The sequence below is a fragment of the Microcaecilia unicolor genome, chromosome 1 (assembly GCF_901765095.1).
Source record: "Microcaecilia unicolor chromosome 1, aMicUni1.1, whole genome shotgun sequence".
Taxonomy (NCBI): Eukaryota; Metazoa; Chordata; class Amphibia; order Gymnophiona; family Siphonopidae; genus Microcaecilia; species Microcaecilia unicolor.
The window spans coordinates 359,954,837-359,974,257 of record NC_044031.1 but is presented as its reverse complement, the minus strand read 5'-3'; the positions used below and the strand labels follow the sequence as shown (position 1 = coordinate 359,974,257).

Here is a 19,421-nt window from a genome sequence, read left to right as displayed (position 1 = left end):
ACCAGCCTTATGACAAACTGGATTTAGATTACAAGTTATACAATGCAGCGAAACATAGCCTGATACAGCAAAAGCATTTATACTTACAGCCTCTGATCATAAGGTGAAGTCCACAAATCATCATTTGGAATGAGGAGTTTATTTGCCAAGGTACAAGTCAAATCAGTGATTGACAACAGGCACGTACAATCAATTAATTATAGGAATATAATAATCCAGCTGCAAACAGGTGTTCCTAATCTTTTATAATTTCTTTTACCAATTAGAGGTTTTACAAGGGAAAGCAATTAGGTAATTTGTCAATTCTGCTGGACACATTGGTTTCCCTTGGAGAGAGAGAGTGGCAACCCTTCTCTCTAACTTAAACCAGGAAATACCCTGATTTGTATAGGTGCCCTCGGGATATGGATAATATGACAATAGATATACCTGATTGGATCTATGCTAATGTCATGGTTGTCACTGATTGGCTCATGCTAATGAGTAGCTTTTATCTTGCTAACATGGTTTTGTCTCTAGCTCGCTTGACCACAAATCTTAAGCAGACCCTGCATCCAGCTACACCTTTCCTTTCTCACACCCTGGCTGACCACAATCCTGCTCACAGGAAAGTCTCCCTCCCCTCTTGGACAGCTAGTTCCCTATTTTCTTTGCACCTGGCATGACTCACTCATTTCTCAACTTGTTTTTCTAACTTACATTAGAGAAAATTCCACTTTGTAACAGATACGGCTTCCATTTTGTGCTGAAATCCTCCATTTTGTTTCCATATCTATTGACCTAACTTTTCCTAATTTAGCTTATTTAGGCCTCAATCCGGGCTACAAACTAGGCCATACTTTTCCAGTAAGCTCCCAGTTATGTCAGCCATCAGATTTCTGACTCAGCCAAGGTCTGTAATGGCCTGAGCTCTATGACTGGGCCCGCCACCATTCCAGTGGGGGGGGGGGGGGGGTCTCTGGCTGTACCATAATTATACATGAGGCCTGAGGATATGGTGTTATTAACCTTTAATGTTAGCATTTTCAACTTCTTTGCTTCTCTGGGTAAAATAACAACACTATCAAAAAGTTCTGCTTTTTCCGCTGCAGTATCCAAAAATTTCATATCTTTGTTTTTGAATGTCACAAGAACTCGTAGTGTTCTCATTACCTCCCACCTAGAACGCTACAAGTTTGATCCTCATGGATTGTCTTCTGAATGATTTCCCTTCATTGCAGTCTGTTTGAAGTTCAGCAGCTTGACCTTGATGCCATTGCATCTATGTAACCATTTTACTCAAACCACTACATTGGCTCCCCATCTGCTTCATCATAAAACACAAACTTGTACTTACCTTCAAGTGCATTAACCCTGTACTACACTATTATCTCTTTCTCCATACACTCTTCCTCTCAAAGTTTATCAAACAAGCTGCTCTTACCTGTGCTCTCGTTCTCTATAGCAAAGTTTCAACTCTGCACTTTCCATTTTGCTAAGCTCTTTTGAATGTGTGCTCCATGCTTTACCTTACCAGATTCAAGCCAAGTTTAAGCATTTCTCTGTGTCTGATTTCAAAATCTGAACCTATTTTCTTCCTCGTACGTGTACCTTTCTTAACTTCTACTGACTGTGCTTATAAAGTTATACTGCCTCTTCCTCTCTAGTTCTGCCTATAACCCATCTGGTTAGCCTGTCTGTCAACATGATCTCGCTATTGTAACTAGAAAACTCTTATTTGTTTTTGTGTTTCTTGCTTTTCTGTCCTGACTAGGTTGTATGCTTCCCTATAAAGCACTTGCATATGCCTGATTAGTTATTTTTTGTGTTTTTAGGTACACTGTTAATGGTTGGTACTTATGGACCCATGTTTCTTTTTCTGCATATTATCTTTGGTGTTTGTCTCCTAATTGCCATGCTAGTTTTCTGTCTTCATGGTGTGTCAGGCCAGTGTATGCTTTGCGGAGTGTTTTCCCACAGAATGTATTGAGATGAGAAGATCAGGAGGGGGCAGAGTTTCATGAGGTACCTTGACAGCATTACTATTTTGCAGTTTTTATTAGCAAGTAGATTCCACCTCCCCCCCCCCCCCCCCCCCCCCCCCCCCCAATAAAAAAGCAGTCATCAGGCTGCAGGGCACAGTGTTGGAAGAGATACTGATGTTACTGACTGTAGATAGCCTCTTACATGCTCCATTACTTCTATAACAGTTAGATGGTTTATTTAGAGACTGTACAAAGGCATGTTTAATATAACTGTACAATCAGATATGCTTAACAGAGAAATTTGTCACTCTGAGGATTTATAAGTCAACATTTTAGAAGCTAAAAGAGCAGTGACTGTTGTGTTCTTCAAATATGTCTTTTCTTTTTCAGGAAAGATCCTCATGGTTTTTTTGCCTTCCCAGTGACAGATGCAATTGCACCTGGATATTCTATGATAATTAAACATCCCATGGATTTTAGCACAATGAAGGACAGGATCACAGCCAATGAGTATAAATCTGTTACAGAATTCAAGGTGAGCCTATACGTCTATTGGTCTCTGTAAAGTAAGCAGAAATTATTCATGCTAAGGTTTTACTTAAATTAAAATTGCCTTTAATACTACGTATAAGACATAAATCAAATTATTTCACCTTATGCAGTTCAGTTTCTATCAACAAGCAGGAATGAGTCAGGTAGACAAGTGGGCAATGCTATTGCACATCACTGGAATGGAACAGCTCCCACAGAGTTCAGAACTTTGTGTTCTGAGCGCACTCTTTCTCATACTTCTCATACACAACAGCTGTTGTTTTGTTTATCACTGTACTGAATAGATACAAAAACAAAGGTCTCTTCTTTGTTTCAGAAGTGTTTTCCTTGGTATCTCCCAACATTGTTTTTCATTGTTTCTTTTACTTTTTTTAGTGTATAATTATACATATGTGAAGACAATTTCAGTATGTCCCAAAAGTCAAATTGTCACCTCTGTCCACTCAAAATGCCTAATTTGCCTAGGCTCTAAATGTAAACTAGCCAAATGTAAGCATTGTAGATCAGACACACACAAAACCAAAATGTAATAGTACCTGCAGAGTCTGTACCAATGCAGACAACTTGATTAATGTATTAGTTTTTGAGGAGAAAAAAAATGACCTAGGTAGGTAATGACAAAATAGACTTTCATATTTGATCTAGTCTTCTTTTAATACATGCACCTTTTATTTCTGTCTGTAAAATCAGCTCATTTCTTAGTACATACAGTATGATGTAGTTGTACAGAAAGGAGACTGGCATTTTAACACTTCATGTTTTCTGTTTCCAGGCGGACTTTAAACAGATGTGTGATAATGCAATGACTTACAACAGACCAGAAACTGTGTACTACAAGTTGGCAAAGAAGTTACTGCACACAGGCTTTAAGATGATGAGCAAAGTAAGTTTCTTAGCAATTCAAAGGAATGGTTTCTGTCCATGAAAGCATTCCATCTATTTGTTGCTTAGTTTCTAAATAACATATACCACATGTTACTTAAACTTGTTCATTTTCAGTGCTGTTCAGGGCCCTTATAGCTGATGATGTCTGTAAAATTCATCCCAAGAGGCCAGGCCCTGGAAATCCCCCCCCCCCCCCCCCCCCCCCCCCCCCCCCGGCAGCCATCTCCCCCAGAGATCCTGTCTTCTAGCCTTACAATCCTTGCCTACTTGGTCCCCATAGGAGGGCATCAGAAGCCAACTAGAGCAGTAGGAGGCGCCAAAAAAGATCACCTGGTGGGAGATATTTTCCACATACATTGGGGAACAGGATTTCTTGCTGAAAGCACATAGGTTGACTAGGTACTTAAAACAGCAACTGATTTTTCAAATACTCTGGCTTATGAGTATGAAGGACCAACAATCAGCACCAGTAACTTAAATAAACATCTTTCCAGTACTAGAAGCCATGCAGCATTCACATCTACACCCTCTTAGTAGCAACCGGACTGCAATAGTTTGAGACATTTTTTGTGATTTGAACTACAATATATAAAGTAGAAACATCCAAAAATGACTTTAATTGCTGAATAAATTCATTTTTATGAGCCTCTTTGGTTACTGCCATAATATGTTCCATCCCTAAACCCTCAGACCTCAGAATTGCATCTAATGTTCTAACTGTCTCAATCTGAGATATCCCTGCATCTGGGTAAGATCTTAAAGTTCAACTTGACAAATGGATGATTTTAGCAGCATTCACTATTAGGCCTTTAGCTTACTACCAGGTCTTTATTTCCTTCCAAAGACAAAAGTTGTTTTATCATCTGCAAATAAATCTCAGTTTTATTTCCTGACTAAGCTCCTCGACTGTTGAAGATAAATGTTAAAAAGAAGTGAAAGAGGAGAGCCTTGTGGGGCTTTCCACCACCAAAACCAATAGTCACATAGCCAGTTGCCAGATTTGACTTAGTCTTCATCCATCAAAAAAAGAAGCAATTCATTGCAAAGCTCTTCTATCTCCCAGTTGTTGACATCTCTCTAGCAGTAACAGCATTGAAGTATTCTTATGCAGATAAAAATAAACATGTTCTAATAAAGCCAACTACAAAGATTTTCTTTGCCATTTCCCATTCTGGGCAGAATCCAGAAAACCATTATCTTCCTTTTTTAATTTAGCAAGGAGTGGCAAATTAGAAGTGGATCTAAAATTAGCATAACCTTCATCTAATCCTTCATTTTTTTTCAAACAAGTAGTGACTACAGTTTCATGTAATCAGTGATACATGACCCCCTGAGATAAAGAACCATTTACTAGATCAAGCATTTGTTTTAGCATCAGAGCATGATTCAACTAAACTGATTGTTTGGGACAAGATGTAGCATACAAAAAGAAATATTTGTTAAACAAGTTAAGATCTTAACCTTATCCAGGGTTGGGGGGAGGGGAAGAGTATAATTTAGGTATCAGTACATCATTCTTTGTAGCCTAATGTGCCACTCCCTGAGGATCATCGTTTAGTGCAAGTACTTCCTCCTTTTCAACCTGGCCATCTATTACTTGGGAGACAACCACAGTGTCAAAGCCATTGCCTAAGCCTTTATTCAGGCCATCCACTTTTCCGTACAAAAAAAAAAAAAAAAATTAACAATATTAACATCTTCTGCCAATAATTGATCCTGCTTAGCAACTTGCCCAGGGCCTAATAAGCCTCTCACTGTACACTATATTTCTTTAGGTTTATTTTCTGCTTTGGCCAGAGTTACAGAGAAGCAAGCTTTTTTTGTGTGTGAAATATTTAAAATTATAAGCATTAACTACTTTCTTATATTACAATTTATTGTCAGTTGAAAATGAACATTTATATTCTGTTTAGAATTCTCGCCCACTTCCTCTCTAACTTCCATTACAACCTTTCTTGTTGCCTTAAATGTTCAGGGCAACACCTGCAACTTTCCTCCCTATTCTGTTCGAATGTAAATAAATAAACCTCTTTTGAGCATAAAAAAACTTTACTCAGTCCCTCTTCATTAAGCAGCCGAGTTTCAGTATGAAATAAATAAACAATCTAGTTGCTCTTGAGATAAATTATGCAGTAAATGCCATTTAGTCTGTATTGAACTGGCATTTAGTAAGCCGAAATGCCATGTTTTTAACTGGCCTAATATCTCTACCATACTATAAGGAAACATCTGAACCTGTATTTTTCCACTACTTCTATCCCACCCTTTACCTCTTCCAAACTGCCAAAGAAAGATGGTTCCCTTTTTCCCTATCTGCCCTAACCTACAGCAGCTTCAGGAGGACAGGAGCCTAGGCAGAATAGCATTTGCTGGACTTCATCGGGTGAGCTCTAGTGCACCCACTGTCCTGTGCCTGTCTGCAACCAACTTTCTCTGCTGGGACCGCTACAGTGTCTCAAAGCCATGACTACTTTGTGATGCCATCTTTAAGTGACAGTGCAAACTCTCTTCATCTGGACTGTATTCTAGGTGAGCCCTCCAAGTGCTCTAAAGCAGTGTTTCTCATATTGGTCCTGGAGTACCCCCTTGCCAGTCATGTTTACAGAATATCTACAATGCATATGCATGAAAGAGATTTGCATATAATGGAGACTGTGTATACAAATCAATGTCATTCATATTTATTTTGGGTATCCTGTAAACTTGACTAGCAAGGGGGTACTACAGAGCCGACTTGGAAAACACTAGTCTGCTGTAGAGCTCTCACGTTTCTGCATACATGATGGAGTCTAGCAAATGCTATTCTGCTAGGTTCTAGGCCACCTGGTCAGGGCAAATGGTGAAATAATCTTGAGCAATATATACAATATCAAGTGTTTATGTTTTTATTTAAATCATGACTGTATTCGTGTTTTGATTGTTTACATTCACTTCTTCATTACACATTATGAATCGGCCATTGCATTTGTGTTCCCAGTCTACATGCATTTTGGCTCTATTGGTTGATTGTAAGCTTACTCTAACCCGTGCATGAGCCGTTTGTTATGCACCTCCCCTGTCGAATATACTACCAGTTGTGTTGATAAAGATGACATCGGTGATTTTTGTAGAATTTTAAAGGCCTATTTATTTAAGAGGTGCTTATTTTTGTTAGCTTTTTGTTGTCATCCATCTGTTCTGAGTTTGTGTTATGTTTTTGTTTACTGTAAATATGCTCCATTTTGACACAGCGATTTGGCAAAGCTGTGTGATATAATTATCCTCAACATTTATAATATCAACCACATCCCCAATCATCATCATCATCCCAGTCACCCCTTCCCACCTTTTCTAAGTTCCCTGAAATAAAATTAATAAGAGAACATAAGTGTAAAATTAGTCTTTTCTTCCTCAGTGTCTGGGTGCCTAATCAACACGTTTCTCAAAATACACAAAATTATGCTTGCAAAAATACAGGGTCTCCTGTCCTCCTTCAGGCACAGGCAGCTCCTTGTGACTCTGGGCAAGTCACTTAACCCTCCATTGCCCCAGGTACAAATAAGTACCTGTATACAATATGTAAGCCGCATTGAGCCTGCCATGAGTGGGAAAGTGCGGGGTACAAATGTAACAAAAAAAAAAAAAAATGGGCAGGATGTGCCCCTTTTCTATGTTCCTTCGCCATGGAGCCTATTATGGCATGCCTGCGATGGTGTGTTGCAAAGCAATAGTGAATTTAAAACTAGACTGGACTAGCCGCACATTGATGGTGTCACTCTGATGGTAAAGCTATGCTCCTATGCTTGAAGTCCCGGAGTGTCAGAAGGTAAGACAGTGGAGGAGTGGTCTAGTGGTTAGGGTGGTGGACTTTGGTCCTGGGGAACTGAGGAACTGAGTTCGATTCCCGGCACAGGCAGCTCCTTGTGACTCTGGGCAAGTCACTTAACCCTCCATTGCCTGCCGCATTGAGCCTGCCATGAGTGGGAAAGCGCGGGGTACAAATGTAACAAAAAAAAATCAGTATGGTACTTCTCATTGTAGAAATGATGTGAAAAAGAAAGTGAGACTTATCAACCAGGAAAAAGGAACTTTTCTTAACAGCTGATTCAGTTTGAGATATGCACAGCATTCCTGGTGGACCCCTTGTATGATCTCATTCAGACATTGGCAAACAACTTGGAGCTCCTGGTATCTTTGTGCTATTAATTTGTGGCTCAGGAGCTGGTCGGGGTGATGTAGCCTTGAAGGCCCTGCTCAATAAGCTAACATCGAAACCCCTTAAAATTTACACTCCAGCCCATCCATATCTATTCAGTTACAATCAGAGCATAGACCGTAGAAGTCTGCCCAGCACCGGTTTTGCTTCCCAGTTACCAGCGTCGCGACCTAATCTCCGCTAAGATTCTGCGGATCCATTCCTTCTAAAACAGGATTCCTTTGTGTTTATCCCACGCATGTTTGAATTCCATTACCGTTTTCATCTACACCACCTCCCGCGGGAGGGCATTCCACGTATCCACCACCCTCTCCATGAAAAAATACTTCCTGACATTACTCCAGGGTCTGCCCCCTTTCAACCTCAATTCATGTCCTCTAGTTCTACCACTTTCCCGTCTCCGAAAAAGGTTCGTTTGCAGATTAACACCTTTCAAATATTTGAACGTCTGTATCATGTCACCCCTGTTTCTCCTTTCCTCCAAGGTATACATGTTCAGGCCAGCAAGTCTCTCCTTGTATGGTTTGCAATGCAAATCCCGTACAATTTTTGTAGCTTTAAGTTGCACCGCTTCCAGTCTTTTTACATCTTTAGCAAGAAACAGCCTTATACGTATATATGTTGCAATCTTTTCCCTGTTACACCTAAACTACTCCCCTAGAGTACCTATATGAACATGTAAGTACACATCATCTTGTCAGCACACATGGTTATATGCATGCATTCAGTCAGACAACTTTATAAGAAACTTTTTCATGTATAAAATATGTTTTACATGGGAAATATGTTTTATAACTTTTCCCTCCCCCCCCCCCCCCCCATTGCACCTCTGTATCCAGCCTTTAGTCTTATTCCCAGGCTGAGTGAGACGAGGAGAGCTTGCACTAAATACCACATGTGACTCATGTTGTGTGTTGGGAGCAGCAACAATGGAACAGCTCTGGTAGCAGCTAAGGTAATGAAGCCAGCTTGCTCACACCATACAAGCTTCTGCTTTCCACTGCACATAAAGGGAGCAGCACTCAGGTGTGGAGAGAATCTATTTATGATGAGAAACTGAGGGGGTCAGATAGTTTATAAAAAGGGAGGAGGGGAGGGAACAGATATTTGCAGGGAAGAGCTGTAGCAGGTTGGCAGTATGCTTCTGTTAAGACATGTTAAAGAGCAGCAGATGGAAAGAGGAGATGACTCCAAGGCAGGCTTTCTCTGTGCACATTAATTTGACCAGCTTATGGCTGAAGCCCAAAGAAGTGGAAAATCCGTAACATCTTTACCATTGTGATTAACACAAGTGTAACTTGGACTTCATCTGCCAGTGCCAGAGGAGCCATGACAATACATGGCAGCACAGAATCAACAGTGGTTATCTCTGTGCTGTGTGTATGCCAAAGCCACCTGCTATGCACAGGTCTGTAAGTTTTACTTTTGAAAGGTATTGGACCCCTTGGATCACTGTTTCACTATGATGGCTCCATGTGTGCCTTCACCCCCTCCTTTTACTTACTTGGAAGAGACTGGTGCACTGCACAACACTTTTGCTCATTTAGATTTGCCTTGGGCTTGAAAAGGTTGAACAATAGTGCTGTAGGCTTATTCTCCTCTGTTTTTTTTTTTTCTGGAGTTAGATCCCATTACTCCAAATGAGGTATCTCAAATGAGTCAAACAGTACTTCTATCTCCTTTATTCCTACTAGTTAAACCTCTTCCTATACACCAGAAAGGTTTAATGGCTTATTAAACTAAAGATTACAACTGGATGAGATCACCCTCTTCCTTATACACCAAAATAGTAACAGAAAATCTTAAGGGGATCTAAGAAAAGCATGATAGTGTCTATATTAAAGAGAGGAAAATGCCTCGAGAAGCCCCCAGCGGATTTTTAAGGTGTTAGGGGCTGGACTTCATCATCGGCATAGAAAAACCTCTCTTTCTAATAACAGTGTTATTCCTTCGTATTTTAAAGATTATTTTTTCTATATTTTACATTTAAACTTTGTCTCACTCAAAACCGACATCACATCGTGCGGATCCTTGCTAACACGTCGACCACGACCAACGATGGCCGCCGTTTCGTGGACCTGCTTCAGGGTCAATGGTCCGTGTGTTGCCTGCAAAAAAATAAAAATTAAAATCAACAAAGTGAAAAGTTCTTATTAGCAGGCAAACAAAAGATCCCAAAGTACCTCCGCTCCGATATTACTTCTTGACGTTTATGAGAGTGAAAAAAAATGGCCGCCCTTAAAAGCGAGCCACGTCAGACGCCATGCTTCAATAATGGCCAATCAGCATGGGGAAACACAGGAGGCTTAATGGCTTATTGGCAATGAAGACCTTTAAAACATCAGATATCACAACCAGATTCTTCACCTGTTAGTGCTTATCCATATTTTATAATTTCCATTGCGCTTTAAATTTTAGCTGCTGATCTCTTAATCCTTCCTCTTGATGATACAGGGGAAAAAAAAGCATTTGATACTGCTGCTGCTTGTACTGTACCTTTTGATAGAATCCAGTACAATTGGTCTTGTACCTTTCACAAACAGTAAATGAGATGATAAATTAATAAGATTGTCTCATTAAAAATGTAAAAAAGAAACAAATTTTTAAAGAAATAAAAATTGGATAATTTTCACAGGTAATCATTGATTTTCTTGTGTAGCTATTGTGGTAAGGTGAAGAGTTGAATAACTGACTCTGTATGAGTATTCTTTTTCTTTCTTTCTTTTTTTATTTCTGAAGTTGGGACTGTGAACTGGCCAGTTTGATAAACATTTTGGTACTATGCTACCATGATCAAATCATACTGCATGACCATTGGAGACTAGCCATTAGGAATGAGGTAATACCATTCCCATCCCATCCCATTATCAGAGCACCCTGGCTGTGAGGGAGAGGTAAAGTCCCTGCCACTCTGTGCTTTCTGATTCTAGGAACGGCTGTTAGCTTTGAAGCGCAGCATGTCGTTTATGCAGGACATGGATTTTTCTCAGCAGGCAGCTATTTTGGGAGATGAAGACACAGCTGTTGAAGAACCTGTTCCTGAAGTTGTACCTGTACCAGTAGAGATGGCAAGGAAATCCAAAAAGCCAAGTAAAGAAGTTATTAGGTAAAGGTTTAAAAGCAATGGTTTTGGGTGTCCCTCTTCCTTTTCCACAAATGATTAACTAGTGTGTAATAGTCTGCAGTGGTTTGGTGGTATCTCATGTTCATCTTGCATGTTGGACTAAATTATCTTGACCTGAATGCTAACTATGTCTTCTACACCAGGGTCCTCAAATCCATTCCTCGAGGTTCACAGCTCAGCCTGGTTTTCAGGATAAATTTCAACAATTATGTATGAGATCTATTTGCATGCAGTGAAAGCAGATGGATCTCAATATATATTCATTGTGGAAATGTTGAAAGCCAGGCTGGACTGTGGACCTCGAGGACTGGATTTGAGGACACCCCCCCCCCCCCCCCCCCGTTCTACGCCATAGTTTTACCAGGTATGATACTGATTTCTACAAAAGGTTAGCCCTGCTGTAATATTTCAACTTTTTAAACAAAATAGGTAAGATTGAGTACTTACTGTGTACTAGTGCTGTCCAATTCACAGGAGTAGAGTTGCTGGACATGGATGGAGGGAAGAGCAGGAGAAATTGTGGACATGGATGGAGGGGAGGTAGAACAGGAAGGAGATGCTCATGGAGGGAGAGGGGAGAGAGGAGAAGTGCTGGACATGGATGGGAGGAGAGAATAGGGGGCAAAGGAGAATCTAGACATGGATGGGAGGGGAGGGCAGAGGAGACTCGCTGGACTTGGAGGGGAGGGCAGGGGAGAGAGGAGAAATGCTAGACATGGATGGAGTGGAGGACAGAGAAGAGAGGAGAAATGTTGGACAGGGATGGAGGGGAAGGAAGACAGAGGAAGGAGATGCACATGGATGGAGGGGAGGAGAGAGGAGAAATGCTGGACATGGATGGAAGAGAAGGGAAATCAGATGAACATGAATGTAACAAGTCTAAAGCTGTTTCAGTTGGATAGACAATGCCTTAAAAGGTGGAGGAGAAAAGAAATAATAATTGAATATCACCAAAACAGCTTCACAAATTATTGCAGCTGGTAGAAACAGCAATTATAAACTCTGTAGTTTGTGGCCATTTTCTTTACTGTTCTTCAATTGCTGCTGCCTGTGTTTTTATTATTTTTTTACACTTTGTGATATAATATTTGCATGTGGGCCTCACTATTTCAATCTAGTTAAATCAAATCGAAAAACCAATTTTTTTTGAAAGAATCGAATCATACCGAATCAAAATTATTTTAGCTGAATCGGAGAGCACTACTGTGTACTAGATGTCAGGAGATGGTTTTCGAAGTGGTGGCTGTAGAGTAAAAGCTGTTAGGGATCACTACTTTAGTAGAATTTGCAGTTTGGGGTGAATCAGGAAGTGTGGGTGGCTTTGCTTGGGGGTTGAGGTTTGACATCAAGGGATGGGACTTCATAGAGTGAGTGACGTTTCTCATTTTTGAACCCCAGTTTGGGCCTGAGGAGTTACAGTGCCACTGGGCCATGAGGGGGATTGTCCCCTAGTGGGGACCCTCTCACATATAAACATGGCCATATGGTCTTTATTTGCTGTTACTTTCTGTCTAGTCTGTCCATCCATACCATCTACTATCCCTTCATCTCCCTTAGATATCCTGTGTGCATGTCCCATGCTTTCTACAAGTCAGGTACAGTCTGTCTCCACCACCTCTGGGAGGCCATTCTATGCATCCACCACCCTTTCCTTAGATAACTCCTGAATCTATCCCTTTTCACCTTCATCCTATGCTTCCTAATTCTAATGCTCCCTTCCAGTTGAAAGATGGTTGCCTCCTGTACATTTATACCATTCAAGTATTTAAATATTTCTGTCATATCTCCCTTTTCCCATTTTTGTTCCAAAGTGTACTTATTGAGAGCTTTAAATATGTCCCCATACACTTTTTGATGAAGACCTTTACAATTTTAGTAGACCCCTAAACTAATTGCATTCTATGTATATATTATACATATATACAATTACCCGCCTAATCACTTCCTCTTTCTTCCCTTACTGAATCTCTGCACACTACTAACTGTATCTGATAATCCGGAATGACAATGTCATAACAAAACTATGTAAGCCACATTGAGCCTGCAAATAGGTGGGATAATGTGGGATACAAATGCAATAAATAAATAAATATTATTTAAGGCGTGATCTCCAGAATTGTACATAGTACTTTACTTTAAATGAGATCTCACTAGAAGCTTGTACAGAGGCATTATAACCTTCTCTTCTCCGAGGACAAGCAGGCTGCTTGTTCTCACTGATGGGTGACGTCCAACTGCAGCCCAGGACCGGAAAATCTTCCCTAGCAACAAAAGGTTGCTAGCCTCGCGCTCCCGTGCGCACCGCACATGCGCGGCCGTCTTCCCACCCGAACGCAAGCGTGTTCGTCAGTCTTCTTTTTTCCGCGGTTCGGGAACGCTGCTTTGCCGCTTCTCTGGCCAGGATTCCTCTTGCGCTATTTGTTTGTTTCTTCGCCCGTTTTCGGCGATTTTCTTTTTTGAGTCTCTGACTCTTCTTTCTTTCTTTCTTTTGTTTAAAAAAAAAACAAAACAAAAAAAGAAAAACCCTTAGCTTTCTTAGTTTTTCCCCTTAAGTTTACTTTCTTTTTTGTTTCGCGGCCATTTTGGGCCGCCCGTGCGGGTCTTTCTCTTTTTTTGTGTCTTTTTTTCAGGCACCATCGCGTTCGACCTCGCCGGTGCGATTTTTCCGCCCATGTCATCGAAGCCTACCAGTGGCTTCAAAAGGTGCACGTGGTGCAGCCGGACCATCTCCCTTACTGACAGACACGCTTCGTGTCTTCGGTGCCTAGGTGAGAGTCATCTACCTGACGCCTGTCTTCAGTGTCTTCAGTTGAAGAAGCGAACTCAGGCTGTGCATTTGGCTCAGTGAAACGTCTTGTTCGGAGCCCGGTCCGGTCCTTCGGCGTCGACGGAGCCAGCGGTACCGAGGTCATCGCAGGTATCAATGTCGGCATCGGATGGTGCATCGTTCTCCGGAGCGCAGGTAATGGCTGTCCAGAGACCCCATGCTGGTAGCAGTGAGCCATCGAGTGGGTCTCCACCTGCCTCGAGGACTCCTGCTGCGCAGGCCCACCGGGACCGACCTTCTTCGGACCCGGCCCCGAGGAGCCGTTTGGATTCAACGTCCTCCTCTTAGGCTCCGGGAGGTACTGGTACTGAGCGAAGGCCAAGAAGCATCGATCACCGTCCCGACACGGTGCTGAGAGCTCCGGGGCGCTGAAAGAGTCGGCACCCGAGAAGCGCCGATGCCGGAGGGACCGCTCGCCCTCTATTCAGGAGGTGTCGGTGCGCTCATCTCTGGACAGCCCGGTACCGCCTCCGCGCTCCAGACAGGTTCTTACATCTTCTCCTGTACCAGTACCTTTGCCTTTTTCAACAGCAACTCTCAACGAGAGCCTCCGAGCCGTTCTCCCAGAGATTCTGGGGGAGCTGTTGCGCCCATCTCCGGTACCTTCGGTGCTTGTGCCGCCGGTACCGTCTTTTTCGATGCCGTCGGTGCATGCGCCGCCAGTGGCATCGAGGGAGGCGGCGGCTGGCTCATCGCCCGTGGTGCGGTCTCCGACTCCAGTACCGCTTACTGTGCCGGGGGCGAGTGCCACCCAGGCTGATTCCCTGCCGTCGTCGATGGAGGGAGCTTTATAGCCCCTGTGGCTCCCCAGCAAAAGCAAGGGATGGGCTTTTGACTGGCTCCAGCAGAGCATAGCCGAGATAAAAGTGTCTGTGCCAGGCGATCTGCCGGTCGGAGGGAGGTTAAAGTTTTTTCACCGAAGGTGGCCTCTTGTAACCTCCGATCGGTGGGTTCTTCAAATAGTCCGGCTGGGATACTCCCTCAATTTGATATCAAAGCCTCCAAATTGCCCACCAGGAGCTCAATCTTTCAGCTTCCAGCACAAGCAGGTACTTGCAGAGGAACTCTTTGCCCTTCTCAGCGCCAATGCGATCAAGCCCGTGCCACCGGGGCAAGAAGGGCAGGGATTCTATTCCTGGTACTTCCTTGTGGAAAAGAAAACAGGGGGGATGCGTCCCATCCTAGACCTAAGTGCCCTGAACAAATATTACCTCATTCGCATAACAGCGAACTGTTACCAAGCAAGCTTGCACGCACTGCCTTAGCTTTTACATAATTTAAAATTCCTTGCTTTACCCTGCTTTGCTCTGCTTACTCTAAACTGAAAGCCACAGCGTCCTATGCCAATACAGCACCTTTAACTGTTGCCACGCTTCAATTAAAATTGTTGCTAAGACTAACGCGAATGCAAATACTACCTAATTTGCCTGATAGTGAACTATTGGCAAGCATTCAGAGTAGGCTCGCCCAGCAATAAACTGTTACCAAGCTCTAAATTAAATTGTTGCCATACTTAAATACAAATTTAAGTAACACTGTGCCTGCCTAGCACTGAACTGCTGCCAGCTTTGAACTAAATTGTTGCTAGCTTAACTGAAAATGTTAGCACTACTTCGCTTGAATTGTAGCCAAGCTCAAATGCAATTGTAAACGTTGTATTGCTCAAATATACACCAATTACTTATTTGTCACAGCACCCAACACATAGAAATGAACACCAGCAATACACTCATAACCATCCAGTGTCTCATTATATTCTTACACGCAAACACAACACAAAACCTAGACAACAACAACAACTCCACTACTCACAATCCGCATAACACTCACACACATACCATGCACGCCCAAAACAACAACCACAACAACCCACTTACATATCACCAATCCCATGCAGAACCTTTAAACAACCTACCAAATCAAAGACACAACAACCAACCAACAGGAACAAACCCCGAATATGTACACCACTGACAAAATAAGGAAAGCAATGACAACAACAAATTCAACCATCGAAGAAACAGACAGTTAATAAAAATAAACACATCTAACCCCACCTTGGAACCACATCACCCAATCCAACTAGGATACGTCAATGCAAGATCAGCAGTAAGCAACTCGATAGACATACTAGATTGGATCACCACAGACAAACTAGACCTCTTATTTATCACAGAAACCTGGTTCCATAGTCCTACGGACCCCGCCATCCTACAAACGTGCCCACCAGAATACAAAATCACGCACTGGACAAGAAATGGAGAAAAAAGAGGAGGTGGAATAGCTTTAATATACAAACCTGAATTCACCATCACAATCACAGGCGAATCTACCTCACCACAACTTGAAATTGCATCGACAAGAATCAACCATCCAAGTCTAATAGGACACCTTAACACAATCCTATTCTACAGGCCACCAGGAAAATGGCAAGACGCCCAAACACAACTCATGGATTTCATCTCGAATACCTGCGTATCAACCTCAAACATCCTCATACTAGGTGACACCAACTTACACCTAGAAAATGACACCCTACCAAGTACACGAGAATTCAAAGAATTCCTACAACTCTGGGATCTGCAAACACCCAACTTACAACCAATACACGAAAAAGGACACACACTAGATATCATAACAAATAGACTCGAACCGAACTCAACTATCACACTCACCAACACAAGATGGACACCCACACTACGGTCAGACCACCATAAAGCAAATGTCACCCTTTACTGGCAAAAAACACAACCAAACACAATCAACAAACATGAGCGAACAACCTACACAACGAGAGGAAAAATAGACCCCACAACATTCTGGCAACAGATCTACCAGAGCGAATGGACTACAAACGCTGGCACCATCCAATTCCTCCAAGAATGGGACGATATAAGCACAACAACATTAGACAAAATCGCCCCAGCCCAAACCAGAACATCACACAGGAAAAATGCAAATCCGTGGTTCAACGAAGAGCTGAAAAAACTGAAAACACAAGTCAGGAGACTTGAACGAGCCTGGAACAAAAAGAGAGATGAACAAACACTAAACGACTGGAAACAACTTCGGAGAAAATACAAATACACCATCAAACAGACAAAAAGACTACACTATAAAACATTAATAGGACCAAACTACAAAGACACACATAAACTCTTCAACCTCGTGAACAAACTGTTAGACACCACACCTGTTACAACCAACGGCAAAGATATACCAAGTGTCGACAACCTTGCAAAATACTTCAAGGAGAAAATTGTACAATTACGACACAAAATACCCGCCAGCCCTATAGAATACACCACTCTCCTAGAATGTCTAGTTCCAGAAGAAGGAACACACCCAGCAGACAGAACCTGGACCGAATTTGAACTATTACCAGAAGAACTCATCTCTAAAACTCTCAAAAAATATGCCAAATCCAACTGCAAACTAGACATATGTCCAAATAGCCTCATGCAAACTGCTCCTCAACAATTCATAACAAACCTAACAAATCACATAAACTACATGCTACAAAATGGACTCTTCCCAAAAGAAAAAGGAAAAATCTTACTCGCACCAATTCCTAAAGACACAAAGAAAAACACGAGCGAAATAACCAACTACAGGCCAATTGCATCCATACCACTAATAACCAAGATAACCGAAGGTATGGTAACCAAACAACTCACAAACTATCTAGACAAACATTCAATACTGCATGATGCCCAATCAGGATTCCGTTCGAATCACAGCACAGAAACAGTATTAGTCACCCTTATGACCAGATTCAAACAAATAATTGCAACCGGCAACAATATACTCCTCCTACAATTTGACATGTCCAGCGCCTTCGACATGGTTGACCATGAAATCCTAATACACATACTTGAATACTTTGGCATCGGAGGAAATGTCTTGAATTGGTTCAAGGGGTTCCTAACCCTGCGCTCGTATCAAGTCACATCAAATTCAACCACGTCCAAGGCATGGATACCTGAATGTGGAGTCCCACAAGGATCACCTCTCTCTCCAACTATATTCAACCTAATGATGATCCCTTTAGCAAAACTCCTATCAAACCATAACCTCAACCCGTACATATACGCCGATGATGTGACAATATACATCCCATTCAAACAAGACCTCAAAGAAATCTCCAGCGAAATCAATAAAAGTCTACACATCATGAACACATGGGCAGATGCATTCCGCCTGAAACTAAACGCAGAAAAAACCCAATGCCTGATACTCACCTCCCAATACAACACAACTGAATTCAACGTGATAAACACACCAAACCTAAAACTTCCAGTCTCAGAAACGCTAAAAATCCTTGGAGTGACTATCGACCGCCACCTAACACTCGAAACTCACGCAAACAACCTAACCAAGAAGATGTTCTTCAGCATGTGGAAATTGAAAAGGATTAGACCATTCTTCCCAAGATTCGTCTTCCGCAGCCTAGTGCAATCCCTCGTCCTTAGCCACTTGGATTACTGCAACTCATTATACGCTGGCTGCAAAGAGCAAATACTGAGGAAACTTCAAACAGCCCAGAACACAGCAGCCAGGCTCATCTTCGGAAAACCTAAATATGAAAGGGCAAAACCGCTACGAGAGAAACTACATTGGCTTCCACTCAAGGACCGCGTTACTTTTAAAACTTGCACACTAGTCCATAAGATCATTTACGGTGAAGCCCCAGCGTACATGTCTGATTTAATAAACCTACCACCTAGAAACGCCAAAAGATCATCCCGAACTCACCTCAACCTTCATTACCCAACCTGCAGGGGCTTGAAGTACAAGACGATACACGCGTCAACCTTTTCCTACAAGAGCACGAAGTCTTGGAATACATTACCACGCAACCTAAGAATGATTAACGAACAAGCCTCCTTCCGTAAACTACTGAAGACACACCTGTTTGAACAAACTTACGGAAAGAGCCAAAACACATAGAGACCACTCACTGTTCACAATGCAATACACATCCACATCTGATCCATCATCCCTTTATCCAGTCAATCATACATTCATCCACGGAACTATGTACACTATATGTCTAGGTGCCTAATAATACCCTTTTTTCCCATTGTCTCCTTCTAATGTTTCTATGTTGTTGTCCCATTGTTATACTACCAATGATATTCGAATGTCTCGCACAACTCTGTTCAATGTAATCCATAACCTAGTCGTAACAAATGTATTTCTATTATTCAAGTCTTATTGTAAGCCACACTGAGCCCGCAAATAGGTGGGAAAATGTGGGATACAAATGCAACAAATAAATAAATAAATAAATATCTGGTCCGAGAAAAGTTCAGGATGCTTTCCCTGGGCACCCTACTCCCCATACCTTTCCTAATAATACCCAACATTCTATTCGCTTTCCTAGTCGCAGCAGCACACTGAGCAGAAGGTTTCAGCGTATTATCGACGACACCCAGATCCCTTTCTTGGTCCGTAACTCCTAACATGGAACCTTGCATGATGTAGCTATAATTCAGGTTCTTTTTTTCCCACATGCATCACCTTGCACTTGCTCACATTAAACGTCATCTGCCATTTAGCCGCCCAGTCTCGTAAGGTCCTCTTGTAAATAAATGTTTTGATGGTATCCTTGATTAGCTATGATGAAGTGGGCCTGATTTGACAGAAGACAAAAAGACAAGATTTCATAGTAGAAAGTGTTTGGATTTCAAAGGAGAGTTCAATATTGATACTAGAATTTAAGGGGCCCTTTTACTAAGCCACGTAGGCGCCAACATGCGCCAGATTGGAGTTACTGCCTGGTTACCATGTGACCCTTGCAGTAATTTCAATTCTGGTGCGCGTCCACTATTCGCATTTTTTAATTTTCTGCTGTGCGTAACGGATGTGCAC

At 42.0% G+C, this 19,421-nt stretch overlaps 1 protein-coding gene across 3 annotated transcripts in view; it reads left to right on the top strand.

The window, feature by feature from the left end:
• The window catches only part of BRD9 (bromodomain containing 9), a 209,569-nt gene that overhangs the window by 44,299 nt on the left and 145,849 nt on the right, over positions 1–19,421 (top strand). For 2 of the 3 annotated variants that reach the window (XM_030209774.1, XM_030209755.1), the window contains exons 5-7: positions 2,355–2,499; positions 3,289–3,399; positions 10,587–10,702. In XM_030209774.1, coding sequence (XP_030065634.1) covers positions 2,355–2,499; positions 3,289–3,399; positions 10,587–10,702 — 372 coding nt within the window. The remainder of the gene's footprint in view (positions 1–2,354; positions 2,500–3,288; positions 3,400–10,586; positions 10,703–19,421) is intronic. The other variant, XM_030209763.1, reaches the window with a different exon arrangement.